This window comes from Macrobrachium rosenbergii, chromosome 2, assembly GCF_040412425.1.
Source record: "Macrobrachium rosenbergii isolate ZJJX-2024 chromosome 2, ASM4041242v1, whole genome shotgun sequence".
Classification (NCBI taxonomy): Eukaryota; Metazoa; Arthropoda; class Malacostraca; order Decapoda; family Palaemonidae; genus Macrobrachium; species Macrobrachium rosenbergii.
Genome location: NC_089742.1, coordinates 90,568,388 through 90,595,590, shown reverse-complemented (window position 1 = coordinate 90,595,590; position 27,203 = coordinate 90,568,388). Strand labels below are relative to the sequence as shown.

Here is a 27,203-nt window from a genome sequence, read left to right as displayed (position 1 = left end):
AGTTGCTTGTTTCGTCCTCAAGGAGCTTTACAAAGAAATTGATAGGTGACAAAAAAGGCTTAAGTTCTCACTTTTTAATCACAACACCCCAAAGGAAATAACATTTCTGGTCTGAAGTCAAGCCACAGATTTCAAGTCCCATTCTTTATTCCAAATACTCTTCAGGTTTTGGTATCAAGGAACAAGAAACTATACACAAACTTATGTTTTAGGATGTAATTCTACAGTGGCTTACCTAAGCATGCTGGGTTTGGTTGCAGTACTGTCCCCTTCTCCCAGCAATAGTTAGCATACTCAACGTCAGTAAGACCCCTGGTTTTCTGCCGTAGCACCTAGGTGTTAGGACTAACTATGCCACCTACTGATACACAGTGTAGTTGAATTTGTTCGAGCATGTGGCAATAATTTAACTGATGACCACCCTGTACATTCGAAGACTTCTTCGAAAGAGACATTTCTGAAGAAGGCCAACGACGTACTTACTTTCCTAACATCATGTGACCTAGAAAAGGAGTGTGGATTTGCCTTTTTAATGAGAAACACTACAATCATTCTCAGCCCTTGTAGGGAGAATGGTTAGTTTGTGCTAGGGTGTAGGAAAATAGGACCTTCTGGGATGTTTGCTGTGACTTTTAGGTAAACCTTAAGAGCTTGAACCAGGCATAATGCCTTGTCTGCTAAATTGAGTTTTCTTATAAGAATGGATTTCCTTTTTTAAAGAATCCTTATTCTTGGCCAGGAATGATGGGCCAAGGGACAATAATAATTGATGGTCAGCTATTTGTGTGATGCATCGTCTCCATCTAAGAGAGCCCAGTTCACTAATATGAGCTCCTGATGATAATGCAGTCAAGTAGATCGCCTTTTGTAGCATGTGCGTTGTGTTGTATTGGGTACACTGAATTGAAGGGTTGTTAGAAGTCTAAGCACCTTGTTCAGGGACCAAGTAATTAGAAGCATTTCAGGAGTGGGCCTTTGTAGAGCAAAAGACTGCAAAAGGGAAGTGACAACTTCTATACTGGAGTCAATCCCGAATCCATAGAGCAAGGGTTCCATTAATGCAGCCTTGTATGCCATGACTGTTGTAACCACAAGGTATTTGTCTTCAAATGGTATATAAGAAAAATAAAAAGTGTTTTTATAGAAATCTCAACTGGGCTCTCAGTATGGATATAACTTAACCATATCTTCCATACAGACTGGTATTGCCGGATAGATGATGTCCATAATTTTTGCACTAGATACCTAGCAATATTGGGTGAGTAATTATCACAATAGATATTTTTTAAAAATCTATACGTGAAGGTCTCAACTCAGAAAGGAGGACGCGTAAACGACTTTCCCTCCTACTGTCTGGGATAGAACAGCGGACGATAGTGGAATTGATCTTTTCATCCGTTGTTGAAGTAATAGGAACCAATGCCTGTTTGGCCAATTTGGGGCTATAAAGTAAACTGTTCCTCTAAAGGTTAGAAGTTTGCTCAAACCTTCGAAATCTGGGATATTGGAGGAAAAAGATATCGTCCTCCCCTTGTTCCAGTCTTTAGGAAGTCATCTCTTGCTGTTGCTTGACTGTCCAGGTTCGGAGACACATATATTAGGAGTTTGTGATTCTAGTACTTGGCAAACAGGTCCACTTCCGGTTGTGGAAGCATGCTGGCTATTGTTTGAAAAGAGTGGTTGTCCAACATCCATTCTGTTGAGGCTGTTGTTTTCCTTGAGAGAGAGTCTGCTATTACAGTGAGACCCCCTGTAAGGTGAATTGCAGACATGTGCCACTTCCTTGCTTGCGGCATCCGAACGATGGCTAGCATTGCCATATTGAGAGGAAGTGAACGGGATCCCGACATCTTGATGTAGGACATTGTAGTTATGTTGTCTCTCTCTTCTGGAGGTTTGAGTTTTTTGAGAGACAAAAAGACAGCCATCAGCTCCAAGAAATTGATATAAAAATTCCTGAGTAGCTGATCAGCTCCCTGCCACCTGACGATCCTCCCAATGTTCTCCCAACCTGTCAACAAGGAATCTGTGAGTATTGTCACTCATACAGACAGAGGAGTCAGGGTGACCTGTTTCGCCAGAGATTCCTTCTGGATCCAAGGCCAAAGTATCTCCCCAACTCTTTTAATCCTTTGATGAGGTCGGTCACGCATCTTTTTTCTTGCATGCGATAGCCAGAATTTGTTCACATTTTTAGTTGCAATCTAAGTATTGGATCTATTACTGATGAGAACTGCAACAGGCCCATTACACATTCTGATTTCCATCTGGAAACTGGGCTGTACAAGGAACCTTTTGAGGATTGTCTTTTTCTATTTTGAGTATGATTGGGAGAGACAACAGGCCATGAAGAGTATCCCAACAGAGTCCCAGCCACTGAAAGTGTCTGCTGGGCGTGAGGCAGGATGTTTTCAAATTTATTATAAAGCCTTTTGACTGTAGTCTGTTGACCATTGCTCTTAGGATTTTTCAAGCACTCTTTTCTTGTGGCCCCAGATCTTTTTGAGTTCTCGAATAAATACCATTGCTAATTTTGTAAAATATTCTTTAGGCAGTGTTTAGCCCAAAGGGCATGACATTGAATCTGTACGTATCTTTACCTATCCAGAACTTTGGGAAGGGGTGGAAGGGAACAGCTATAGGATGTGCCAGTATGCATCTTTCAGATCTATAGAAACTGTCCAAGTTCCTTTTGGAATGATTCAACTTACTTAGGCAACTGTAATTATCAGAAACTTTTGGCAAACAATGTGCTTGTTCAATGCTGATTGGTTGAGGATCACTCTTCTTTTGGAGGAATCCTTTTTGAGGACACTGAAGAGACGTACTTGGTGGCGAATATACGCACATTTCTTCTATGGGCCCCATTAACAGGGCCTTTCTGCACATATAAATAATGCTGTCCCCCCACAGGGAATACTTCCATTGTCTGTGATGCTGTCGAAGCCGACCCCAAACCATACAGTTCCTCGTATCTGCCTCCTCCTCTGCCTTTGCCTTTGATAGATAATCCAGGTGTTGCTTTTCCTTTTTCTCCCTATAAGATGGTTTTTGGACCTTGTGAAGAAAGGATGTCCTTGCTGTTGTTGTTGTCCTTTTGTAGGGAATTGTCCCTTCTGACTACCTACCTGTTTTTCTGAGTTAATATTTTAGGGGTGATTGAAAGCCTATATGATTTTTTATCAAAGTGAACCTTTTTTGGGGTTGGGTAAAGGGAAATTTTGGGTTCTTTTTTTCCTGCATTCCCCTTTCCCCAGAAGAGCGTACGCTGTACAATTCTGTTGGCCAGCATGCTCGTTTAGTTGAGCCACAGCAGACTCCTCAAACAGGTCCTTACAGAAGGGGTTAGAATGTAATAATGCAGTGACACTGGAGAGTGATTTGATGGAGCTCTCCAGTGCTTCCATTCGCACTGTTATGCCCCATTCTAGGAAGTCACAGAGTGATTCCCGTCGGGTTCTCATAAGACTTTTGGTCTCAACAGCAAAAATTATCCTGGGATCTTCTGGAAGCGTTTAGGTGGCAACTTCCAGCAAGGTGGTAGAGATTATAACACTAAGGAGTCGAAGCCTAGCATAAAATTCTAACGAGGCTGTCCCCTCTGAGAGTCTTCTCATTGGGGTCCCAAACTGCTGAGTAGCTATATCTAAAGGGAGCTTTTTACTTTCAAAAGGGAGTTGCAGCGTTGCCATTCCTTGGTGGAATTTCCCAAAACTGGGATGACTGTGGCAGATGGTTTTAATTCTGCCATTGTCTCTTGTTTTTAGTCACTACAAATTCTGAAAATCTGTCCTCACATGATTGATAATTTTGAAAGTGAAAGGACAGAACGCTGGGGCTACTTGGTGAGCAGCTTGGGTCTTATTCAAATCGGAGGTAGAGATCCATTTTTCGTTGACCTGGTAAAAGGTGATTTGTCTATTCCATAGTGGAATTTCCTGAAACTGGGATGACCGTGGCAGATGATTTTAATTCTGCCATTGTTTCTTGTTTTTAGGCACTACAAATTCTAAAATTCTGTCTTCACATGATTAATATTTTTGAAAGTGAAGGGACAGAAGGCTTAGGCTACTTGGTGAGCAAGAGAGATCCATTTTTCGCTGACCTGGTGAAGGATGATTTCTGTAGCTTTCAATGCTATAGGCACAGGTAAGACAACCGTTTCTGTTTCTGTTAGTGGTTTCTCCATGTCTGGTGAAGATGGTACCAGGTGCCATTCTGTATTAGGGAATGCTGCCGTTTGTAAATTCTACTTGTACAGCTTCGATCATAGTTTTTCTCTCATTAATTACATTCCTACCATTGGGAGAGAAAGTGTACATTGAGACATCTCACCTGGGATTATCAGTGTCATCAGAGGTGAGTATTGGAGCCCGTATTATGGTTTGATCTGAAGTTCTGTATTCCAAACTGACCCTTTTGTTGTTTCCAGTCGGAATTCTAATATCAGACCTTGTTTGGGCAGCATTTGTATCTACACTCACTTTTCGTTACAGACTGTAGTACTTTTACACTTTGGGGCGTACGTGGCTGACTTACTTTCCTTTTCAGAATGAAGCTTCATGTCCCTTATTTATTGCCGTTCTGTGGCAAGCCATCTTTGATGATACTCAGTTTCCTTACAGAACTGAGTTTCCTTACAGAACTGATCCAATGCTGCAAACTGTGTATCCCTTGTGGGGGAGCTTGTGCAATCTAACTGAGCTTCAGCAATTGAACTGTAAACAGCCTGTTAATCAAGGAGCAGAAGTCTTGGGCAAGTTACTATGCCCTTCCAAAAATGTAGTCATTTCTGTCTGAGTTAGGTGGATCCCAGTATCCCTTTTGGGGAAAAGATCCTATTCAGCAACGATAGTTGCATGGGGAATAGAATTCCTTCTGGAAGGTTTCTCCCATAGCTAGCTAAAATTTTGTGTCCCTGAGCCTTCTGGGTTCAGCAGGGCCATTTCAATGGCAATGTCCACTTCATATTTTTTAATAAGAATGTCAACTCCATGAAAATGTTCCTCTACTTCCTCCATGGGGTTACCCTGGGAGGTATTGGGGACTGATGTTACTGGGTTTTGCCCCAAACATTGATGTTGTTCAGAGAAAGGGTTAAACATCTGGTGCCGGAGTTCTGCCGGAAAGATATAATCTCCCTCTTCCTCACCCCTACTGAACCCTAGGACCCATTGAGGTAGTTAAAAGGAGCTGTTTTGTCCTTAAAACTTGCTGTCAGGAGCATACTACAATCTTGCCCACATCTGGTGACCAAGCAAATTTTCCTTGTTTTTTACAAGGACTATGCTCATGGTAGGTGGTATGGGCCATATCCACTGGTAAAAAGTGAACCGAGCAATTTGCTAAGGAACACTTGAACTGAGGATCCTGCCTAATGGCGGCCCTGTAGTGAAAAGCAAGTTGTAATTAGAAGCTAGTTAGTATTAATTGTTTTCAAGTGAGGGACACTTCTGTAGTTCCTCGTATAGTTTCCATGTTACAGGTTAACTTGGTTACAAGTTTGCCGTTGTAATACATTTAATTAAATATCTATGTTAACTTAAATCCTCTAAGGTTTAGATTAGTTTTCATACCTGTATGTGGCTGCATTACTTACACACTGTTAGTCCTTTTGTAATGGCCAAGTTTAATTTTTAATTCCAATTGTCATGCCATTCAGACTAACTGCTATGAACTAATTTGTTTAACTAACCCAAACTATTGTTTTATATAGCTTAGGGTAATGCTTTTATATAGCTTAGGGTAATGCTTCTAGTATAATCTATGTTAAGCTAAGAATAGAGGATTTCTTAGAAGGTTCTTGCTTAACCTATTCTAGGCTTATTTACAACTTAAAGATATAAACTTTACAGAAAATAGTTCGCTTATAATCTGGTTTTCTGTTTTACATGGCCGAGACTAGGCTTTTATCTGGTATTCGGCCACCGTTGTTTTAGGCTAATAGTAGGATATTCCTTAAAAAGGGGTTCCTACTTAATCTGGTTAGGCTACTGCCTGTTGTAGGTTTATATCACCTTTAAGGATATAGGGTATATAAGACCGTACTAGCATGTAGCCTTACAGATATCGTACCGAGTCATAAAAAAAAACTATATTATTTTATTGAGCCTATGATACTGTTTATATATAATCCTAGGCTTATTTGTTCTTTCTTAACCTAGCATAGGGTATTGCCTAATCCAGATTATTATAGATCACACTCTTAAATGTACAGGCTAGGCTATATAAAAACAGAAAACTTCCTAATGTGTAACCTTTTAGTTAGTCTACTATTTTTGTCTAACCCAGGTTGTTGTTTATATCCAATCCTAGGCTATTTGGTCTACTATATAAAACAGTAACTCACTAATGTGTAACCTTATAGCCAGGATATAACTTACTCTAGTCTAGGCTACTGCCTAACCTGGATTATTTCATTTACTGTACTTTACATAACATACAATTAGGCTACCATAGAATGTAGCCCAAGGGTAGTTTACCATCTCATCCAGCACAGATGACTATTTCATCTAGTCCTAGGTTACATTGTCTAGGCTAACAATTTAGTCCAAAAATGGGATGTTTTGTTAAAAGTTATCACTTAACTTGATATAAGGTAATGCCTAGGCTAGTCCTGGATTATTTAGCTCATGCTTAAGTGCACAGGCTTATAGAAAAGGAAAAAATTTATACTAATATGTAGCCTTATTGTTAGGTTATCGACTTATTTTGCCCAGATATTGTTATTATCTGATCCTAGGGTCCTTGGTCTAAGCTAGGCCAGTTAGGATACCTAATCCAAGGACATGGGGTACAGAACACATCCACTATTAATCTGTCTAAATTATTCTCACTTACTGTCTAGATTATTGTAGACATCGTATAACCTGAAAGGATTTTCTATATTAATAATAAGTTGTGGAACATTTCTTTTAGTTGAAACATTTAGTTAGAATTTAAAACAGTATTCGCTTTATGAAACTTGGTAGCAATCAACGCTTTACGAAACTAGGTAGGCTAGCAATCAATGAGCCGGGTTCTGGATTTAACACAAATTATCTATTCCAAAAGTTTAAAACTAAAAGTTTTAACTGGAACTTAATATTAAGCACCTATCTTGCAATTTTTTATGTTTCCATGTTCCTCGATAATGAAAACAGAAAAAAAAAGTAGATTTTTTCGGAGCGCTGGTAATGACGTGAACCGTTCGCTATAGACCAAACAGAGATAATGGCTGCTTGGTCTTTAGCAGCCCAGTTGTAAACAAGAGGGCGGATGCACATGCGCAGTAGTCACTTCTCTTTCTTGCAGGTTCTTTTGATGTTGGAAAAACTGGGTTCAGCTTTGCTGAAGATACAGGAAATTGCCCTCTTATCTTTGAGTCCATTCTGTACTCCATCAAGTGTTATAATGTTAATCATTACGACACAATACCTGGCCAAAAAGACCAACTAGAAGAGAATTCTTTGATATTAGTTTGGTCACCATGGAGCTGTGGTAGCCCATGGATGGTAACTCCTTAAGGACAAAACAAGTGACTACACTATCAAAAACATATTGTTAGTAATGTTATACTGTTGCGTAAATGCGTACAGTCATAAACAACTGAACAAGAAACTGTTGTTTTGCTTATAACTGAATCGGATAACAACAGCCATTTTGCTTGTATTTCAACCATCGTACGGTAATAAACAGTTACTGTAGTTATGATACAGATGACATTAAGTAGAATAGGACTGATATACTTTTACATTATACCCTTATTCAGTATGGATAAATGATCAGCAAGGAAATATACTAGTAAATTTAAGCTGCAAGTTGTAGCTGAACCTGAGAAAACAATGTTAAGCTGCTAATGACTATAAATTATCGTGCATCGGCAACATGGATGAAACTCGACCACAATTAAAATTGGAGAGAAAGAATTTAAATCAAGACTACTGGCATGAAAGAACACATATTACTGTATGTTTTTATGCTGATAAACGATAAACATGTAAAGCTGGTATTATGATGAAATCAAGTGAAAATAGCGAACAGAATCTTGATTTTTTTTTACACAAAACAAACATGCCCCCAAACGGCCAACGTCTTCTATTAACGAAAAAATAGCTAAGTTAATTTCACAACAAGACATATTTAAGTTATATTTTGACTTAAAAAACTTAGTATAACGAAAAATAACCTTGCCCCATATAAATCAAGTATTTAGAGTTTTATTTATGCCTAGAAGCAAGAAAAGCACTCTGAACTGAGTTAAATACAGCGAAACAAACTTATCATGTAATCAATTTCCAAACTAAAACATTGATTGCTATGATCACAATTTATAATACAAAAGCAATATTAGAATATATTACTGTGTTGGATACAGTGAAGTAAAGCATACCATTTTAAAAGATCCATGGAAAAGATGCATATTTGTTATGTTGATTTTTGTATTATGCGATATTAATATGTGAATATAGAGTACAGTATAATGTAGGCTAGGCTACTGTATATGTATACAATATACCATAGTGTAGGCTAAGCTAATTCTTGTTTGTTATTCAATTTCTCTTTGTATTGAATTATCATGTCACTCTGCAAGTACCTCCAGAATTAGCTGATATCAATACATTTTCTCCAACAAACAGTTGGTTTTTTGGAACCTAACCCCATTGTAAGTAGGATAATACCTGTATAAGCATTTTTAGAGTTTTTTTTTTGTTTGAACTATCAAAATGGGCAGTTCGAAGTGTTTTTAGAGGGGTTTCAAGTATTCGCGGGGGGTTGTGGTACGCATCCCCCCGCGAATACGGGGAGTTTACTGTATGTCCATATATCCGGCCTCCTGTCAATGTGGGATTCAGCAATTTGATGACTTGGTAAGTTACTTATGTAATTATTGCATTTTTATGATAAAATAAAGTTTTATATATATTTAGCAAGTAATTACATGATTGGAGCCCTCCCTCCTCCCCTCTCATGGACATAGGGCACAAACCAGTTGAGCTCTCCATCTGTGTTGTATCTATTCTTCCCCGAAATTTGGCAGGGCTATATAGTTACCTACACTAAAACAATAGAAGCACTACCACGAATTTCAAAATTTTAAGTTGCCACGATAATTAGAAACTATAGCAGTGTAATTACTTGCTAAGTATATACATAAAACTTTATTCATTATAAAAATGCCATATTTACACATATAACAGTCCAAAACAGTGAATGACTTACTTGATCTTATCCAGAATAATTCATACAGACCTTTTTTGCAAGTCTTTTTAAAATTTGTGGTTCACAATGCTATACAAGCGATAAACAAAATTGTCAATAAACCAATCTAAAATTTTTTTCAGCATTATCACATTAGGATATGTTTATTTAGACATAAAACAGTTGAAAACTGTTAATGACTAAAATTCGATAATTCCTTGAAATTTGGCGGTAGGTGCGCCCCTTGAGCATTCTTCGTGTGCTTTAATATTGTAGTCCTTTTGTCTGATATAACTTCACTACTACTGCTAAAAACAGTTAATGCCTTACTCCAGTGATTTCCACCTTCCACTTTTTTAATTTTATATTTGCTGACGTTTTCTTTATTCTCCTTCTTAACGTATATTTTCGTTTACTTTGGTTTGATTCATTTCCCTGCCTTTCTTCATCTTCTTTCTTCCATCACTATCATTTCATCTCGTAGCTGTTTACTTGTATTTGTGTTTCTTGTCTCTCCTTGTTTCTATTTCCAAACCTATTTCTTCCCATTATGTCCTCAAAGAAAAGTGTCAGCTTTTTGCCTACATTGCTACTTATATATACAGTACAGTATTAAATTCATATGTTTATTGAGTCGACTTTGTAATTTGTGTTAATGTTTTTACAATTTTTTAACCGTTTTTTTTACATAACACTTTGTGAAATCTTGCTTTGTCATTTAATAGCTTTTAGGTCCTGTTTCATATGAATATTGAGTACTGCTGAGAAGGAAATTATATTGTACTTTGAATGATTTTCTAGGTTGAGTGAATTCTGAATTAACAGAGCTTATATAGTAGACATTATAAAAATCAAAGTTCTCAATGAAAAAATGCTGAGTATGTGTGTTATTGATGTTTATTCTTTGGATTGTTTTTCAGACAAATGCAACTTTTGCGAGAGCCCTGGCCCTTGAATTAGGTGCCAGTCAATGTGCTGATGGTGACTTGATGCTTTTTATAGATGTTGACATGACATTTTCTTCTGCATCGTTAGACAGAATTCGTCTTCACACTATTAAAGGACATCAGGTAAGCTGTATTCAGAAAACTGATATGGCCCTTTGAAAATCATACTTGTGATCTACACAAATACTAGAATCTTCAGGTAGTAGATGATCTCGCATTTACAATACTCCTGATGTGGTAGCCTACTTGTAACTCCCTGTGTTACAGTGAGCTAACCTACTTGGAGGAATTGTTTGAGTATCTGGTAAGCCTTATCAGAATCTTTTATCATAATTTATAAGAAATGTAACCGAAACATGGCAGTTCATGGAAATTTGATTGTTTGCTCATTTTATGCAGTGGAAATTTTGACAAAACATGGAATCATTAATGAGAAAAGGGAAGGAGTGCATGTGTGAACATATTCTCTCTCTCTCTTCCTCTCTCTCTGACACACACATTGTGGTTTTTATTGTTTTTTCATCATTCTGTGCAGTAAGATATAACAAAACATATAGAAGTAAAAAATGAAAAAAATACAATAAAAATGACAATGAGAACGATGATATAAAATTGAAAAAAAGGGAAGGAATGTTTTTGTAAACAGCCTCTCTCTCTTAGGTGTTGTGACTTTTATAATTTTTTTATCATTCTATGCAGTAAGAATTATGACAAAACACACCGGAAAATACAGTAAAAATAAAAATGGGAATAGCATAAGATAAAAGTGAGAAGGGGAAGGAGAGTATGAGTGAACATAGTTTCTCTCTCTCTCTCTCTCTCTCTCTTTTGCATTGTGATTTTTATTGTTTTGCATCATTTATGCAGTGAGAATTATGATAAAACACATAGAAATAAAAAATGAGAAAATACAAAAAATAAAAAAAAACAAGGAAAAGAGTTTGTGTGTGTGAACAGCATCTCTCTCCCATCCTACCCAGCCATCTGCCCCTCCCCCCACCTGGGAAACTTTCACCCAAGGACTTGGAATCTAACCTCGCTTTCCCTAGCCCCCATACCCACCCCATCTCTTTCTCTGCCTGTTTTGAGTGTAAGCAGTGTTACCAACATTTCCTTAGACCCACGGCATTGCCAACCATCGAGTGTGGTTTTTCAATATCAAATTACATGTATATATATATATATATATATATATATATATATATATATATATATATATATATATCTTCTTTTAACGTGCTTTTATTCCCATTTTTGTATGGGTAAGCACGATGCCTTCTTTTTGAAGGACTTTTTGATTTGGCTTTGGGTAGACCTGTGGTCTCGATCGGCTGCCCTGCCTGACATCGCTTAGACCCCGGCACGTATGTTTCATGTATCATACCCGACCCAACGCCCTTTCTTCCCAGCAGCGAGAAGTTATTGCGCGGGTATGGCGAGAGTTCGAGACGTGTGAGATGTTTGTTATATTTTTAGAAGGTGTTGTAGTGGCTTTGTTTTGTGTGTGTATTTAGTCTGTAACATCCATTTGCTTTTTAAGCAAACCTATCCGTTGATTACATATATAATCCCGGGATGTCTACACGGATAGCAAAGTGTCTGCCTCTCTGATCAGTCGGCTGCGGGTTTGAACCCGCGCCACAGACCTCTACGAAGTCCGAAGCTGCTGCTGTAACTGACTGAGCCATCGAGGCTCTATATATATATATATATATATATATATATATATATATACATATATATATATATATATATATATATATATATATATATATATATATATATATATATATATATATATATATATATATATATATATATATATATATGAATATAAGAAGGCCCATAAAACACTATTTAAACGTTGAAACCATATATTTCGGGCACTTGCTTCTGTGCCCCTCTTCACTGGTAGAATATGGACAGATGAGATGTTACAAGGGTATATATACAAAACATAAAGGTGTGGCCTTAAGGCTCCGATGGTATGAAGGTGACCGTTTCCTAAGGAGGAGAAAGACCAATTCCTTAGTGGTTTTTGGCCTCATTAGCTCCCGTTTGGCGATGGATCTAGAGGTCGCGTTTCTTGGGTCATCTTCTTCAGGAGGGGTCTGAGGATTAAGGCGTCGATGTCATCCGATTTCCAATGTCCTCCTGACAGGTTCATATTGTTGGTTTGATTGATGATAGCAGATTCCAGCATCTTTCTTTTGTATAGACAGCTACTTTTGAAAACCAACTCCGCCCCACTCCAGTTTATGACATGTCCTGTATTTCTGATATGTAGAAAATCCCGAACTCTCCGAGCGTAACGTACTGATCTTTTGTGCTCTGTTATTCTTTGCGAGAGCGATCTACCTGTCTCGCCTAAGTAAATGTCATTACAATTGCTACACGGTATCTTGTAGACTCCGGCTTCTTCCCCTTTGTTATTTAAGTATACGTTAATGGCGAACTCCCGATGGATTTGGGATAATGAAAAATAAAGGGATTGTTAGACCTGAGTTGTTCGGTGGCTTTTTGGATGTTTTAAAGTCATCGGAAGCTTTATTTTGTTGTTGAAATCTATTTGTCTGTTGTGAGTGGGACCTCTATAGTGTATTTTATTCGCTTTGTTAATAGCCCTCTCGATAATGTGTGGTGGATAGAGCAGTTGCATTAGGTGTTGGTGGATCGTGTTGAATTCTTTATCTAGGTACTCATTTGAACATATCCTAAGTCCTCTCAGGAATAAGTTGCACCCTACCATGATTTTTACGGAGACGTCGTGGTAGCTTAAGAAATGAATGTAGGAAACAGCGAAGGTGGGGTTTCTATATACTGTAAATGCATATCTATTCTGTTTTCTTATGATCAATACATCTAGGAATGGCAGTTTTCCGTCCTTTTCCCATTTCCGTTTTAAGTTTTATGGTTGGAACTAGCGAATTTAGCCTATTAAAAAATTCATTAAAGTCTCCTAGCTATTGTCCCAGAAAGTAAAGATATCATCTACGTATCTAAGCCAGATCATATTACGGGGTTTGATAGACGACAAAAGTTCTGTTTCAAAATATTCCATTATTTTCCATAGCGGAAAAGAACAAAGTTTGTAAACTGAGTTTAAACTGAGTTGGTTTGTCAATATACCTGACATGACCGAAAGGCTGAACAGCAATCATTCAAACCAACAATGTGACTGCACTGTCAGGAGGTTTAGTTTCTTCTTCGGACGCCAATAGTGACCTAACTTGACGCACCCTGTGAAGAAGATGACTTTGAAACGCGACCGCCAGATTATCATCAACTGTACGGGAGCCTGAAATTCCAAACGACGAATTTGGTCTGGCTTTGTCCTGCAATGAAACGCCACCTCTCAAGCAGCAGAGCAACGTTCAGTTGCCGGGGACACCCTTTCTGCTTTTGTAACTGAGCATTGTAACTCTCTCCTGAAAAAAAGTGGGACTCATAACTTAAAAACTAATGCCCAAATTTTCTTTGAAAAATAGTGTTTTATGGGCCTCTATTTTCATATTAAACTGTAGTATTACAGGAAAAGTACATCTATTTTGCCCAGCTGGAACTCATCAGTTTACGCTAAAAACTGGCTTCAACCCAGCTGTCAAGCACATCTTCAGACGGTACCTCCGGCTAGTACATGGGTTACAAGAGGAAGAACCGAGAGAAATTTTCATGCAAGAATGCCTGTACAGGAACAAGTTTCTCCCAAAATGTACGGTTTCATCATTGGACATCGGCGTCAGACCCATTTCCCGGACCCATCCGCACATTCCTCCAAGACAGAATACAAGCCACACACCAAGACACTTATAGATTAGAAGAAAATAAGTGAGCTAGCCAATCCACAGTTATGTATATGCAGGGATGATGGTAAAGATATCTTTCATAACTTGTGCTATCAGGTGCTATTGAGAACAGGAGTCTCACTGCCAGAAATTTGTTTTTACAAATTAAAAAAAGACTGATTAGAACAAAGGTATGAAATAATCTTGGCCTCCCAATAATGTGCTGAATCTCTAACCATCCCCTCACTGCAGAAGAACAGACCGTTTTAAATCTTGGAGTTTTCCAATCTGTCTAAAACCTGGTCCCTGAGAGTAATCTAAAATTATTTGCTTTTGATAAACATTTTTCAAAAACAACTTGACAAGAAAGAGGTATCCTTCAAAAGATTTTGCTAAATGTCTGGGAGCAAAAAACACTAACCTTTTATAACTGAAAAGATTCCAAAATGCATTAGTTAGCTTTAAGAAAAAGGGGGATATCATCATCTCAAAATCTGACAAAGACGGGAAAATAGTCCCCTTAGACAAGGAGACATACATCAATAAAGTTCAAGAACTTTGTTAAACGAAAAGAGACACTTTTCAAATTAACGAAAGATCCTGAACAAATTACTGGATGCTCAGTTTAACAAATCAGTTAGAAACCATAGGGGGCACAAAAAAGACATAGAATTACTAGAGACATTCAAAGCAACAACCCCCTCTTCCATTTTTTACACCTCACAAAACACACATAAAGATGGGGATTCCTTTACGCCCCATAATATCTAGCAGGGCTCTTTCATGTACAAATTATCAAAATGGCTCGTGACTTGTTATCACCCTTTCTAGGAACCTTCATCCTCCCACGTCAAACATGCAGAAGATTTCATACAAAATTTTAATAGTTTAAACATCCTCAAACAACATCAAACTGCTCAGTCTAGACGTCGATTCATTATTTACTAAAGTCCTGATTGCTGACGTGTTGTTTTTTCTTAGAGAGGAAGTTAAACCATATGAAGACCATTTTCCTCTTGGCATAGATAAAACTTTAAAACTTATCAACCTCTGTGTAACTAACAACGTGTTTTCTTTTCAATGGTAATTTTACAAACAAAAATTTGGCTGTAGTATAAGTCCTCATCACCCCTTCTAGCAAACTTGTACATGGAATATTTGAAACAGAACTTGTCGTCTATCAAACCCCATAACATGATCTGGCTTTAGATACGTAGATGATATATCTTACTTTCTGGGACAAATAGCTGGGGACTTTTAAGGAATTTTTTAATAGGCTAAATTCTGCCAGTTCCTGACCATAAAATTTAAAACAGAATGGGAAAAGGACGGAAACTGCTTTCCTAGATGTACGATCATAAGAAAACAGAACAGGTATGCATTTACAGTATATAGAAACCCACCTTCGCCGTCTCCATTCATTTCTTGCTACCACGACGTCTCCGTAAAATCATGGTAGGTGCAAACCTATTCTCAGAGGACTTAGATATGTTCAAATGAGTACCTGGATCAAGAATTTAACACGATCCTCGCCAACACCTAACGCAACTGCTCTATCCACCACACACTATCGAGAGGGCTATTAATAAAGCAAATAAATATACTACAGAGGTCCCAATCACAACAGACAAATAGATTTCAACAACAAAATAAAGCTTCCATACGATGAAAAACATCCAAAAGGCCACTGAGCAACTCAGTTCTGATAACTTTTCATTTTCCATTATCCCAAATCCATCGGAGTTCGTTCGTTAACGTATACTTAAATAACAAAAAGGACGAAGAAGCCGGAGTTTACAAGATACCGTGTAGTAATTGTCACATACATTTATGAAAGGAGACAGGTAGATCGCCGCAAAGAATAACAGAGCACAAAAGATCAGCAATGTTACGCTTCGGAGAGTTCGGGAATTTTCCCTTCATATTAGAAATACAGGGCATGTCATTAACTGGAGTGGGTGGAGTTGGTTTCAAGAGTAGCTGTCCGTACAAAAGAAAGATGCTGGAATTCGCTATCATCAATCAAACCAACAATATGAACCTGTCAGGAGGACATTGAATGGACGCCATTGACACTCTAATCTCGACCCTTTTTAAAGAAGATGACCCAAGAAACGCGACCGCCAGATTCATCGCCAAACGGAGCTAATGAGGCCAAACACCAGTGTAGGGAATTGGTCTTCTCTCTCCTTTGGAAAACGGTCGTCATACCATCGGAGCCTTGCTACACCTTATGTTTTGTATATATCTTTCTCAACATTTCTGTCCATATTCTCAAAGTCAGGAGACTCTGCTGGCGGATATGGCTTCCGGCCCAGCGGGCCGGTCCACAGTACGCAGATCCCGACACCGCTGACCTCCTCCTTTCGATGTAGGGAACCCGGCATGCTTGCCTTCGTGTTATCCGGCACGACACCTTGACCATTGAGAGTCTTGGTACTAGGCGCCTGGAGGAACTGGAGTTCTTCCACCTGATCTTCTAAGTCTCCCTATCCAGGCCTTCAAGTAGGCTGGACGGAGGAAGCTCTGATACGCCAGACAAGGTCCCTAAGGAGACGGTGATCTTTCCTTAGTGGACTGCCGCACCTGCTCCCTACACTCCCTGTGAGTATGCAAGGCAGACAATACCGTTGACCCCTCAAGGGCAACTATACCATGTTTTCTTTGGGTGATAAGTTGCTCACCCTGCTCCGAACAAAGCTGCTTTGGCAACTGCTCAGGCATGCTTCAAGGCAAACCTTTGCTCAGCTAAGGGAGACAGACTCTTACATCTCTGGTCTTCCAGAGGTGAGGAGTTCTGAAGGATGCCCCGCCCATGTTTACAGTAAGTTAAATTGGACGCTGATTGCGCGTCTTCTCAGTTCAGTGAGCAGCTTCCTAAGCTCCCGGAAGCTCTCCTGAAGGCGGAGTTTGAGGCACGGTGTCGGCTGAGCCGGTCCCTAAACTCGCTGTGCTTGACGGAAGCGACCGCCGTCTCCTGTGCAGAGGAGCCTCTGTTTCAGGTTCTGGTTAAATCCCTGTTGGCAGGGTTTCATCAGACCACTGACTTACAGCAAAGTTGACTGGTTTAAATTCATCTTTGCAGATGCCACCATTCACATCAACAAGCTCATGAAGAGTTCTATCTGGGGGGACAACCTCTTCCCAGAAGACGAAGTCGCAAGTGTCCTGAGTGAAGCAACCAGGGCCAACCAGAGCCTGCGCTCCCGTTGGGGTATCTCCTCCTTCAAGCGAAAGACCCCCGAATCTGGCAACTCCCAGACTAAGTCTGGGAAACGTTTCAGAAGGCACAGAAGACTCAACACCAGACGGTAGTTCAGGCAGTCCTGTCTCAAGCGGTGGGCCAACCTCCACCTCCAAGGCTCAACCTCAACATTACGTAAGGTTCAAACTAAGGCCCAATCCTGCTGCACCCCGGTGACGTCCCGTGGCCAGCCGCATAACCTTGAACCTATGAGGGCCGTGGGGTCTTTCACGTACCTTTGTCAGGAGCGCAAGGGGGGTAGAGGTCGAGCCCTATACAGAGGTAAGGCTGGATCTGCTCTCGGAGAAAAACTATCAGCGGGTAGAGGAAACAAACCTGCTTCCTCCCACTGAGACCAGTCAGGTAGGTGGTCGCCTTTACTGGTTCAGAGACCAGTGGTCCTTCAGCCTGCACACAGCATTGTGTCCAAAGGTCTGGGTTGAGCTATCAAGGATCCCCTCCCCTGACCAGATTTTACCAACCCCTCCAAAGCCCTACAGGACTTTTGTGACGGAGCTTCACAAGAGAGCAATAAAGAAAGGCACCTCAAATTTCAAGGCAGGCTGTTCACCATCCCAAAGAAAGATCTGTCAGCAAAGAGGATTCTAGATCTCTCAGATTCAAATCTTTTTACATAAAATGCGACAAGTTTCGTGATGCTACGGCTCGGCACGACTCTACTTCCGCTGCGGAGCCGCCACCACCTCTATCGATCTTCAGACGCTAATATCGCCCCGGGTTGGCGCTGGAACTTCTCTCCTCCTGGGTTTCAGACTGAAACAAGCCTAGCCTTCAAGGTCATGCCTTGTCTCAATATAGCCCCCTGGATTTTTAAGCAAAGCTGGCGGAAACAGCTGTTCAGCAGCTTCCGTCCCGGGGATCTCCTTTGGCAGCATACCCAAGTGGTTGGATAATCTGGGCCCAACAGTACAAGAGTGCCAGAAGGCAGGAAACATAGTGATCGTTCCTGGAATCGTTAGGTTTTCAGCTGAACAGGGAGAAGTCCCGCTGATTCCGGAGTCCTGGTTTCAGTGGCTGGGTCTCCAGTGGGACCTGTCCTCGTACAGACTATCCCTCCCGCCGTCCATGCGGAAGGCGGTAGCCGCCGCTACCAGGAAATTTTTGAAGGACAAAACAGAATCCTGGCGGTCTCAAGAGAGAATTCTCGGCTCCCTTCAGTTTGCTTCAGTGACAGACCTGCTCTTAAAAGCGAAATTAAAAATACATAAACAGAGGTGGCGGGAGACGAGCCAATGTCAAGCTCAGAGACAGGGTCTTCACTCCTGGGCGGATCTTGGAAGACAAGGTTTCAGCCATGGTCCACAGTCAAGGGCCTGTCGAAGTCGTGTCCCACTTCACTTCTCCAGCTCTGGTAGATTCTGCCACAGACGCTTCATTGTTGCTGGGGAGGGTACCACCAAACAAAAGTACAGGGGACATGGTCTGCAATATCAACAGTTCCACATAAACACCTGGAAGCTATGGCAGTGCTTTCTAATCCTCAAAGAAACTCGCTCTCACGGCCGGGATTCACATCAGGTTAAAGCACAAACAGTGGTGGTTCACATATTACTGTGATCAACAGGCCAGCTCCAAGCTGTGGCCTGCAAATCAGGTGGATGATAGCTACCTCACTGGCGCACGCACGGCTGGCATCTGTCAGCCACCAGCCGGTGCGTGAACGCAGGCGGATTTCCCGTTCAGGACTCATTCGGACTGGAGTGGTCTCTGGATCGAGAATCGCTCACTGATTTGCCGATTCGGACTCAAGTGGATCTGTTCAAGTACGGAGAGCAATCACAAGCTTCCTGTTATGTGGCTCTAACCTGACCCCATGCCTTCGCCACGACGCGGCGACCATAGATTGGAACAATTGGGAGATTCCACGGTTTCCCACAAATGGCGTTGCTGAAAGTACTGCACAAACTCAGGTCACATTCAAGGGCCAACTAGCTCTGGTATTCCTCACTGGCCTAAGAGTAAACTGGTTCCTCTGCTTCTGCTCGTTATGTGTCATCAGACATCAATCCAGACTGACCTGGGCAAGTACAAAACCAAGACTGTGTCAGCCTGAAATCCAGACTGTCTGGCTTTATGGACTTTATAAAGTTTGCTGCAAAAAAAGGGAGCAAACATTGATCCCGTTAACACTCGTTTCTAGAATCTGGATAAGAGGGGATTCTATGCTCAGGTGCATGAGGATTCAGCATTCAAAAAATTAGCATCCTTTTGAAGGCATCTGAAGCTCAACTATGACTACTAACCTAGCGGTTGTTTTTTAGATCATTGTTTGAAAAAGGCCTAGCCCCTGCCACTATTACTACAGCTAAACTGTAGCCTTAAAGAAGGTATTTTTGTATGGTTTAAAATTGACCTGGCAGATTCATACTTTCATCCATCCCAGAGCATGCGCTGCTTGAGGCCAGTAACACGCCCACATTCTGTTACCAAGGTTCCTCAACGATGTTCTGAAATTACTCTGATATTACTGAACCACAATGCTCTATTTGGATCTGTTAAGGAAGACCTTGTTTCGATTAGCTTACTTCAGGTGCCAGAATTCCAGAGCTATCGGCTCGCTAGAGGCATGATCATATTGATTTCTCCCATCCAGAGAAGTCCTCCTTCCCTTTGATCATAGGTTCCAGTTAAAAATGAAGACCTCAGGACAGGTGGTCCCCTGGAAGGTGGTGCCTTCCACAGGACCAGTCCTTATGTCCAGTCTATACTCCTAAAGTTCACTCTTACAAAGAACCTACCGTGTAAGTCGGGTCCTCTTTTTATCAGGGAAAAAGGTGGAACTCTTTCGTTGAACGCTATAAGACAGCAAATTCTGTATTTTATTAAACAAGCCAACCCGGATTCAGTCCCTAAGGTTCATGATATCCGTGCGGTAGCTACCTCTACCAATTATTTTCATAATATGGATTTTGCTGAACTTACCAAGTATACGGGATGGAAATCACCTCTAGTGTTTAAACGCCACTATCTAAAAATCACTCAAGTCTGAAATTTACAGTGGCTGTGGGGAGGCCTGGGCTTCCCACCTTAATTATCCTTAACCTCATCCTTTCCCGCCCGCCTGCCTCATTTATTTCTGCCTGTTTTCCTGATCAATCATGCCCACTGCCTTACCCTGCAATTGATGATAGTATTACCATTATTATTATTTGTCTTAGTGATTGTGCTTTGATTGTGCTGTATTTAGATTAGCCTGTATACTTTGAGCTACTTTTATTTTACTTCATGTAATTTGCTAAGATTTGATGTTGTATATCCCTTATTGTGCATTGCTCTTAGATTTAGTTTTTACATTTGCCTGTTTGTACCATTATACTACTAAAAGTTTTGGTTCCACCCCGTACTTCTTATCTTGTAATTGATCTTGTTTTGCATTGATGAGATATCATACTAAATCTTATTTTTTCATAGCGTGTGTTTTTGTTCATGATCACCTTTTTGTTTCTCTTTAGGCTTTGGCAGTCTTATATGATTCTCTGTCATTATTTCATCGGTGACACGGTCGAAATACCAGAAAAGCGATTTTGACAAAGGAAAATCTATTTCTGAGGAGGCCCCGCGGTCACCGGGTGACCCTCCCAGGAAAGCTGGTTTCCTCTACTTGGACATGCCAAGCCTGGGGGTGGTGCTAGTCTGGAATGAGTGTAGGTGGCGCTGGAGTCGCCGCTTGGCGGGCGGGTGAGTGTGGGAGTCCCTTTTTGGGAAATGTTTATCTTGTTATCATTGATTCTTAGTCAAAGTGGATGGAGGTAGCGGTCATTAGTTCTCAATGAGTAGTTTAAACACAATTAGTATTTTAAGAGAAAAGTTTGCTTCCTATGGCATTCCTGATGTAATAGTTTCGGATAATGGAACTGCCATTACTTCTTCAGAGTTTAACATTTTTACCAAGGCTAATGGGATATATCAGATTTTTTCTGCGCCATACAAACCATCAACTAATGGAGAAGCCAAGAGGGCAGTGCAGACTTTTAAACAAAATCTTAAAAAGGTACAAGGGAATGAGAATTTACAACTAAAAGCTTTGTCAGTTTTTAATGCAATATCAGACTACACCATATGCAATAACTGGCCTTACTCCAGCCGAGCTTTTTTTAAAACACTTTATCAAAACGAGATTGGATTTTCTTAAGCCTGACAAAGAAGCTGAAATGAAAAGGAAGCATGACACACTGATTTCGTATACCAGCTTTAAATTAAGAACTCTGAAATGTGGTCATGGGTTCAGGCATTAAGTTTTGCTTGGGGATCATCTAAGTGGGAGAATGGTTTTATTGTCAGACAGACTGGTCCAGTTTCATACACAGTAAGGGTTGGGAAAAGGTATGGTATCCACACATCACCCAGCTTGTTGCTGTTCTTGGGTTTCGGAGTTTTGACGGTTCCATAACAAATGACCCTTGCTTAAGCTCAGAGGAAATATGTGAAGGCAAATTTTCTGAAGATTGTTGTTTAAACATTCACCACTGGAGGAGCCTGTAACTGAGGAGTTGAGTAAATCGAGTTCTGACAGTTTATCTGAGGGAGGAAGTGAGCCATTGTCTTTGACTTTGGATGATCATGTAACTTGAACTCGTAACTCCACCGGGGAGAGAGATGTTACCCAGTAAGAGAACGTCATCCGCCGGACAGGCTTATGTATTCTTGATACAGGTACTGTTATTTTAAAATATGTTGTAAAAAAAAAAGGTGTTTTGTATTTATATAATAAAATTCCTAACCCTTACTTGAGATTTTTATAGAATTGCAAGTTCTTGAATGAAGAATGTATTTTACTTATTGTAAACTGGGTGTTGTATAATTTCATTTCACTATAACTTTTTATTGGTGTTGTAAGTTATGGTAGCTTTCTGTGCTTTTTATGTTAGCGCAGAGTAGTGTTGTGTATTTTTGTTGCCTTCTGAACAGCTGTTTGCTTCTTGTTTAGTGCCAGCCTGGCTGAAGTCACTCGTCTTTGCGAGTCAGTTAAATATCCGCCTCTCTACTGTGTGTACCTGGTTTGTATTACTCAATAAAGACACCACGTAACGGGTCATTTCTCTTCTCACGGACTAATCAGTTTGGTATGCATATGGGTACTAATCAGTTTGGTATGCATATGGGTACTAATCAGTTTGGTATGCATATGGGTACTAATCAGTTTGGTATGCATATGGGTAAGGGTATGGTATGCATATGGGTATGGGATGGCATGGGTATGGGAATGTTATGGTATGGGTATGGAATGGATATGGGTATGGGTAAGGGTATAGGTATGGGTATGGAAAGGATATTGGTACATGTATGGGTATAGATATAGGTATGGGTATGGTACAGGTATGGGTATTGTATGTGTATGGGTTTGGGTATGGAATGGATATGGGTATGGTACAGATATGGGTATGGGTATAATACAGATATGGGTATGGTACAGATATGGGAACTAGCAAATGCGAGTGATAACGAGTATCTGCTAGTGTCTGTGTATGTATATACATACATACATATGTTTATATACATATACAGTAGAACTCTGGTCCTCGGCTGTACCAGAACTCGATATGATCGGATTTCGACGCAAAATGTCGAGTAAATTTTGCGATAGAGCTTGGACAACAAACTGGAATCCGACCCGATGAATCATATGATGTTTGTAAACACAAGTGTTTCGGTCAGCCGCTGCTAGTTGGCATTGTTGGTGGCATTCTTCCCATGCGTATTTAAAATTGTTTAAAGCCCACACCTGCTGCTGCTGTTGTTTTTCGGAGAACTTCGCGCTGATTTGTCACCACAAGGATCCCCGGGACAGGACCTCGGCCTCACTCGCAACCCTTGCAGTTCCCGAGGCTGAGAGTGTAGAGGGCCGCCGCGGTTCTGGCTTCTGAGAGAGTTCTCGACCAGATGGATTCTTTTTTTCGGAGAAGGAGTTCATTCAGATCGAGACACCAAGCTTCTCCCCTGCCTTGACAGAGTATGAATTCTTCTTGCCTCGTCTTGCCGACAGCAGTTCTATGGGCAATTTGGTAAGTCCCGAGTTAGCTCGACTTTAGGAACGAACCTTTACTTGGTTCTGCCTTTCTCTTTCGGAGATTTGCCAGATACCTCGGTAATCAAGGTTTGTACCAGGGCGCTGCCTTGTCCTTTGGACAGTGGCCAAGACAGCCCCCTTCAACTCCTAAGAAGTCCCAAGCTTCAGAAGAAGATTGCGGAACACATAGCCCTCTTCTTCCCTTCTAGGAAAGTGGGCATAATTGTGTCTCTTTCAACCCTCCTTTCCATAGGGAGGAGGGAAGAAGGGAAGAGAGAAAGAAGTCTCCTACTGCTGATGCATGGGTGAAATGATACTTATCGAGTCTCTGGAGCTGGCAGCGACATTGCTGAGACCTGAAATGGATTCCTTCAGGAGAAGTATCTTATTTCCCTTAGGTCTCAGCAATTCTTTTCATCAAACTTCCATCTCGCTTCCTCTCCCATGCTCCCGATTCGGGAAATGCCAACCCAGCTAGAGCTAATTGTCTCGGTATCCTCTCATCTTGCAGAAGCTTCCCCATGGTGGAGAATGGAGGTCTGCTTCCATTCCTCCGTCCTTCTTACCTCTTCGAAGTATGAGGTAATGCTTGATTGAAGGAACCTTCGAATATGCTTGCATATTCCCCTCACATTGTGTGTCCACTTACGAATTCACCGATTGAGGAATAGGCGCACACTGGTAAGACTTTGTCTTGAAGGTGTGTGACTGAGACGATTAGTACCTTCTCATCACTGTCCTGGGCTCAGGGCAGCCTTTTGGCCATCCGAGAATTCAGGATGAGTTTTGCGACACTCAGTGGTTTCATTGAACAACAAAGCCACAGTAGTGGCATTTGTCGACAAACGAGGTAATCGTTTTTTCCTCCTGTTTCATCTGTCGACATTTGCAGGTATTCGAGTGTTCTGTAGTGCACTCGACAGCTCAATTAACCAGATGCATTCCCAGTGGGGATGTATTGGTAGGCGAGCTTGGCCTCAGGTTTGAGTGATCGGGGCGGAACGTGCTGCTCACTCTTTTCTTCATGAAGAGACTTCTCGACTGAGAAATCCGTACCGTCTTTCTGTTGCCTCCCTGCACAAGAAGTCGGTAGTTTTTCTTGCTCCTTCATACCAGACGCAGGGGCCACTATGGTGAGGCATGCTGTCTTTCTGGGGAAAAATTCGTTATGTACGTTTTTCCCTCTGTATTTGTATGTTTCGCTTGGGGTTCACAAGCATTGCTCACCCCTGAGTTACAGCCAAATGCTGGAAGACTTTGCCTTTCACCCGACCTGATAGCCAAGGCATCGAGAAGAGGTCTGCTTGACCCAACCTCCTGTAGCAGCTACACAAGAAGCAGTTCTTCTGGCAGTACATCCCTGTGTGTTCAGGGCTGGGAGACCTTCCAGCTTTCCATGCAAGCACAGGCTTTTTCACCAAGCGGCAACGGATATAGCTGGATATCTCTTGAAGTCCTCTGCAACACTGTCCCAGGGACTGGATCCGTCTTCGCTGGTGGGTGTCGTTAACGGAACTATTTCTGGGGTCAGAGTCGCTCTTCAAGCCTGGACTTCATCTTCTCTGCCAAGGGTTGCTTCTCTCCCTTTCATTTGTGAAGAACATAGGCCCTTGCCACCTAGTCTTCTGTCTGAAGTAGCCTTCTTCTCCTCAGTCGAGATTTAGCTACTGATGAGAACCCTCTTCGGTCTTGCTGTCCCAGGGAACTGTTCCCTGGGTAGCATGTGACTTAGGACCATCTCTCATCTCACTCCTGCCTTGGCGTAGAAGATGGAAAGATAAGGTAAAGGGGATCAATACCTTGACTCCTTCTCAGATGTCATAGGTGGACTCCAAATCCATCGGCATCTATTGTCGGGTTCGATTCCTTCTTGTTCCCCTCCTCCTTGGACTTGGTGTTGATGATCCAGATCGTTCATTACTTTGTCCTATTAGGGAGCTGTGGTACTTTCCGAAAAGGTTTGACATTTCTAACCTGGATGTCGTCAACGTTTTTGCTAGTACTCTCTTTCCCAAGGAAGTTAACGACACATCTTTCCTGACTTCATGAAGTGATCGAAGGAGTTACTTGGCAGCTGACAGCGACAATACCGGTACCCTCCACCCTAGAGCTCACGAAATCAATGGCTTGGTCCATCCCTTGCATTCTGGAAGTTTCTGTCGGTCTGGAAGCAAGACGTGGTCTCATAGACCACACTTTGTCTTCCTGTGGTCTTGTCCACTGGCCCTTGGAATCTTTTTTCCTTGGCCCTGTGGTGGCTGCTCAACAAGTTGTGTTTTCTTACCCGGCTCCTTCAAGAGGACTAGTAGCATCTCGCCTAAGGTGTTGGTTCTGGAAGTGAAAAGGATACCGAGAGTGACTGGCCTCTCTTCCTCCTCCTTCCCATCCTCCTACTTCTCCTTCAGGATGAGAATAGGACTCAAACCAATACTTGCTGGATCTGGCACTGATGCAGTAAGACTACTCATTGAGCACCCGTTCTATTTTTCTTCTAGAATCAGAGAAGCAATTCCGCTCCTTCCTCTAGCAAGGGGAGGAAGGAGAGACTGGCAATAAGGGAAACCCTATCTTTGCTTTTCCTTACTGCCTCCGACTCTAGATTCTTCCAGCCTATTTCGTAGGAGTTACGTTTCCTCACTCATGCAAAAAGGTCCAGTATATGACATTTGATCTTGCAGTTCCTACACTCCGATCAACATGTCAGAGGCACGGTACTCCTCCTTGCTCTTTCGACCAGGAGGAGTATCCCAGGTGTGCAGAACTCCAGTCAGTTCAGGAGACTCACTCAAATTCCTCCCTCCAACCAATGAGTCTTCCTAATGTAAAGGACCGATGGTTTGCATATCGTGTTGGAACAAATCACAAATTTTGAAAGTAAATTGTATTTTTCCTAACTACAGTACAACCTTGGTACTCGACACTAATTCGTTCCAGAAGAAGTGTCGAGATTTGATTTTGTCGAATTCTGAGTTAATTTCTCCCATAAGAAGTAACTGAAAATGGATTAATCCATTCCTGACCACCAGTCATTACCCCAACCTTGCCTTTTTATACAAAACTTTACACAAATTACAATTAATTAAGTTCAGAGTTGAATAACTTACCGTATCAGAAGCACTTTTTACATTTTTAAATGCATACTGTATAAAAAAAATTGGCCTATGACCAATGCGGCCGTATTAACGATGATAGACCGAGCGCCATAGGCTAGGCTAGGTAGCCTATAGGCTCTACCAGAATGTACTGCAACGGGTACACATGAAAACTGTTGTTAATAATGATAACATTGAAAAACAAGCCAGATTATCACATTAAATTAATAATACAGTATTTATAAGCTGAATTACTGTATGTCTATCATAATATTAAGAAAAATTTCCTAAATTACGTCAGAACTCGGCAGCATGTGGCAGATGTAAACAAACCACAGCGCTGCCCTGGTGGTGTATCGCGGTACTAATTACGTAAACATTGAGTATTTATGGTACATTTCATACAAAGTCTACTGGAATAGTGTACAAAATCACTGTAGAACATCTTTCAGTAACAAAATCACTGTAAAACATCTTTCAGTAAATATTTACTGAAAGATGTTTTACAGTGATTTTGTACACTATTCCTTGTATGAAATGTACCATAAATACTCAATGTTTATGTAATTAGTACCGCGATACACCACCAGGGCGGCGCTGTGGTTTGTTTATATCTGCCACAAGCTGCTGAGTTCCGACGTAATTTAGGAAATTTTTCTTAATTTTATGATAACAGACATACAGTAATTCGGCTTATAAATACTGTAACAGTAATTCGGCTTATAAATACTGTATTATTAATTTAATGTGATAATCTGGCTTGTTTTTCAACAGCAGCAGCAGCATGTGTGGGCTTTAAATGCTTTTAAATAAGCATGGGAAGAACGCCACCAACAATGCCAACTAGTGGCAGCCAGCCGAAACTCTTTTTTTCTACAAACATCTTATGATTCATCAGGTCGGATTCCAGTTTGTTGTTTGAGCTCC

At 41.0% G+C, this 27,203-nt stretch overlaps 1 protein-coding gene across 1 annotated transcript in view; it reads left to right on the top strand.

The window, feature by feature from the left end:
- The window catches only part of Chsy (Chondroitin sulfate synthase), a 344,497-nt gene extending 334,196 nt beyond the window's left edge, over positions 1 to 10,301 (top strand). Inside the window, 1 exon segment of the mRNA XM_067122136.1 lies at positions 10,101 to 10,301. Within this exon segment, the coding sequence (XP_066978237.1) occupies positions 10,101 to 10,286 (186 nt within the window). The 3' untranslated portion in view covers positions 10,287 to 10,301.
- Positions 10,302 to 27,203: the final 16,902 nt, after the last annotated feature.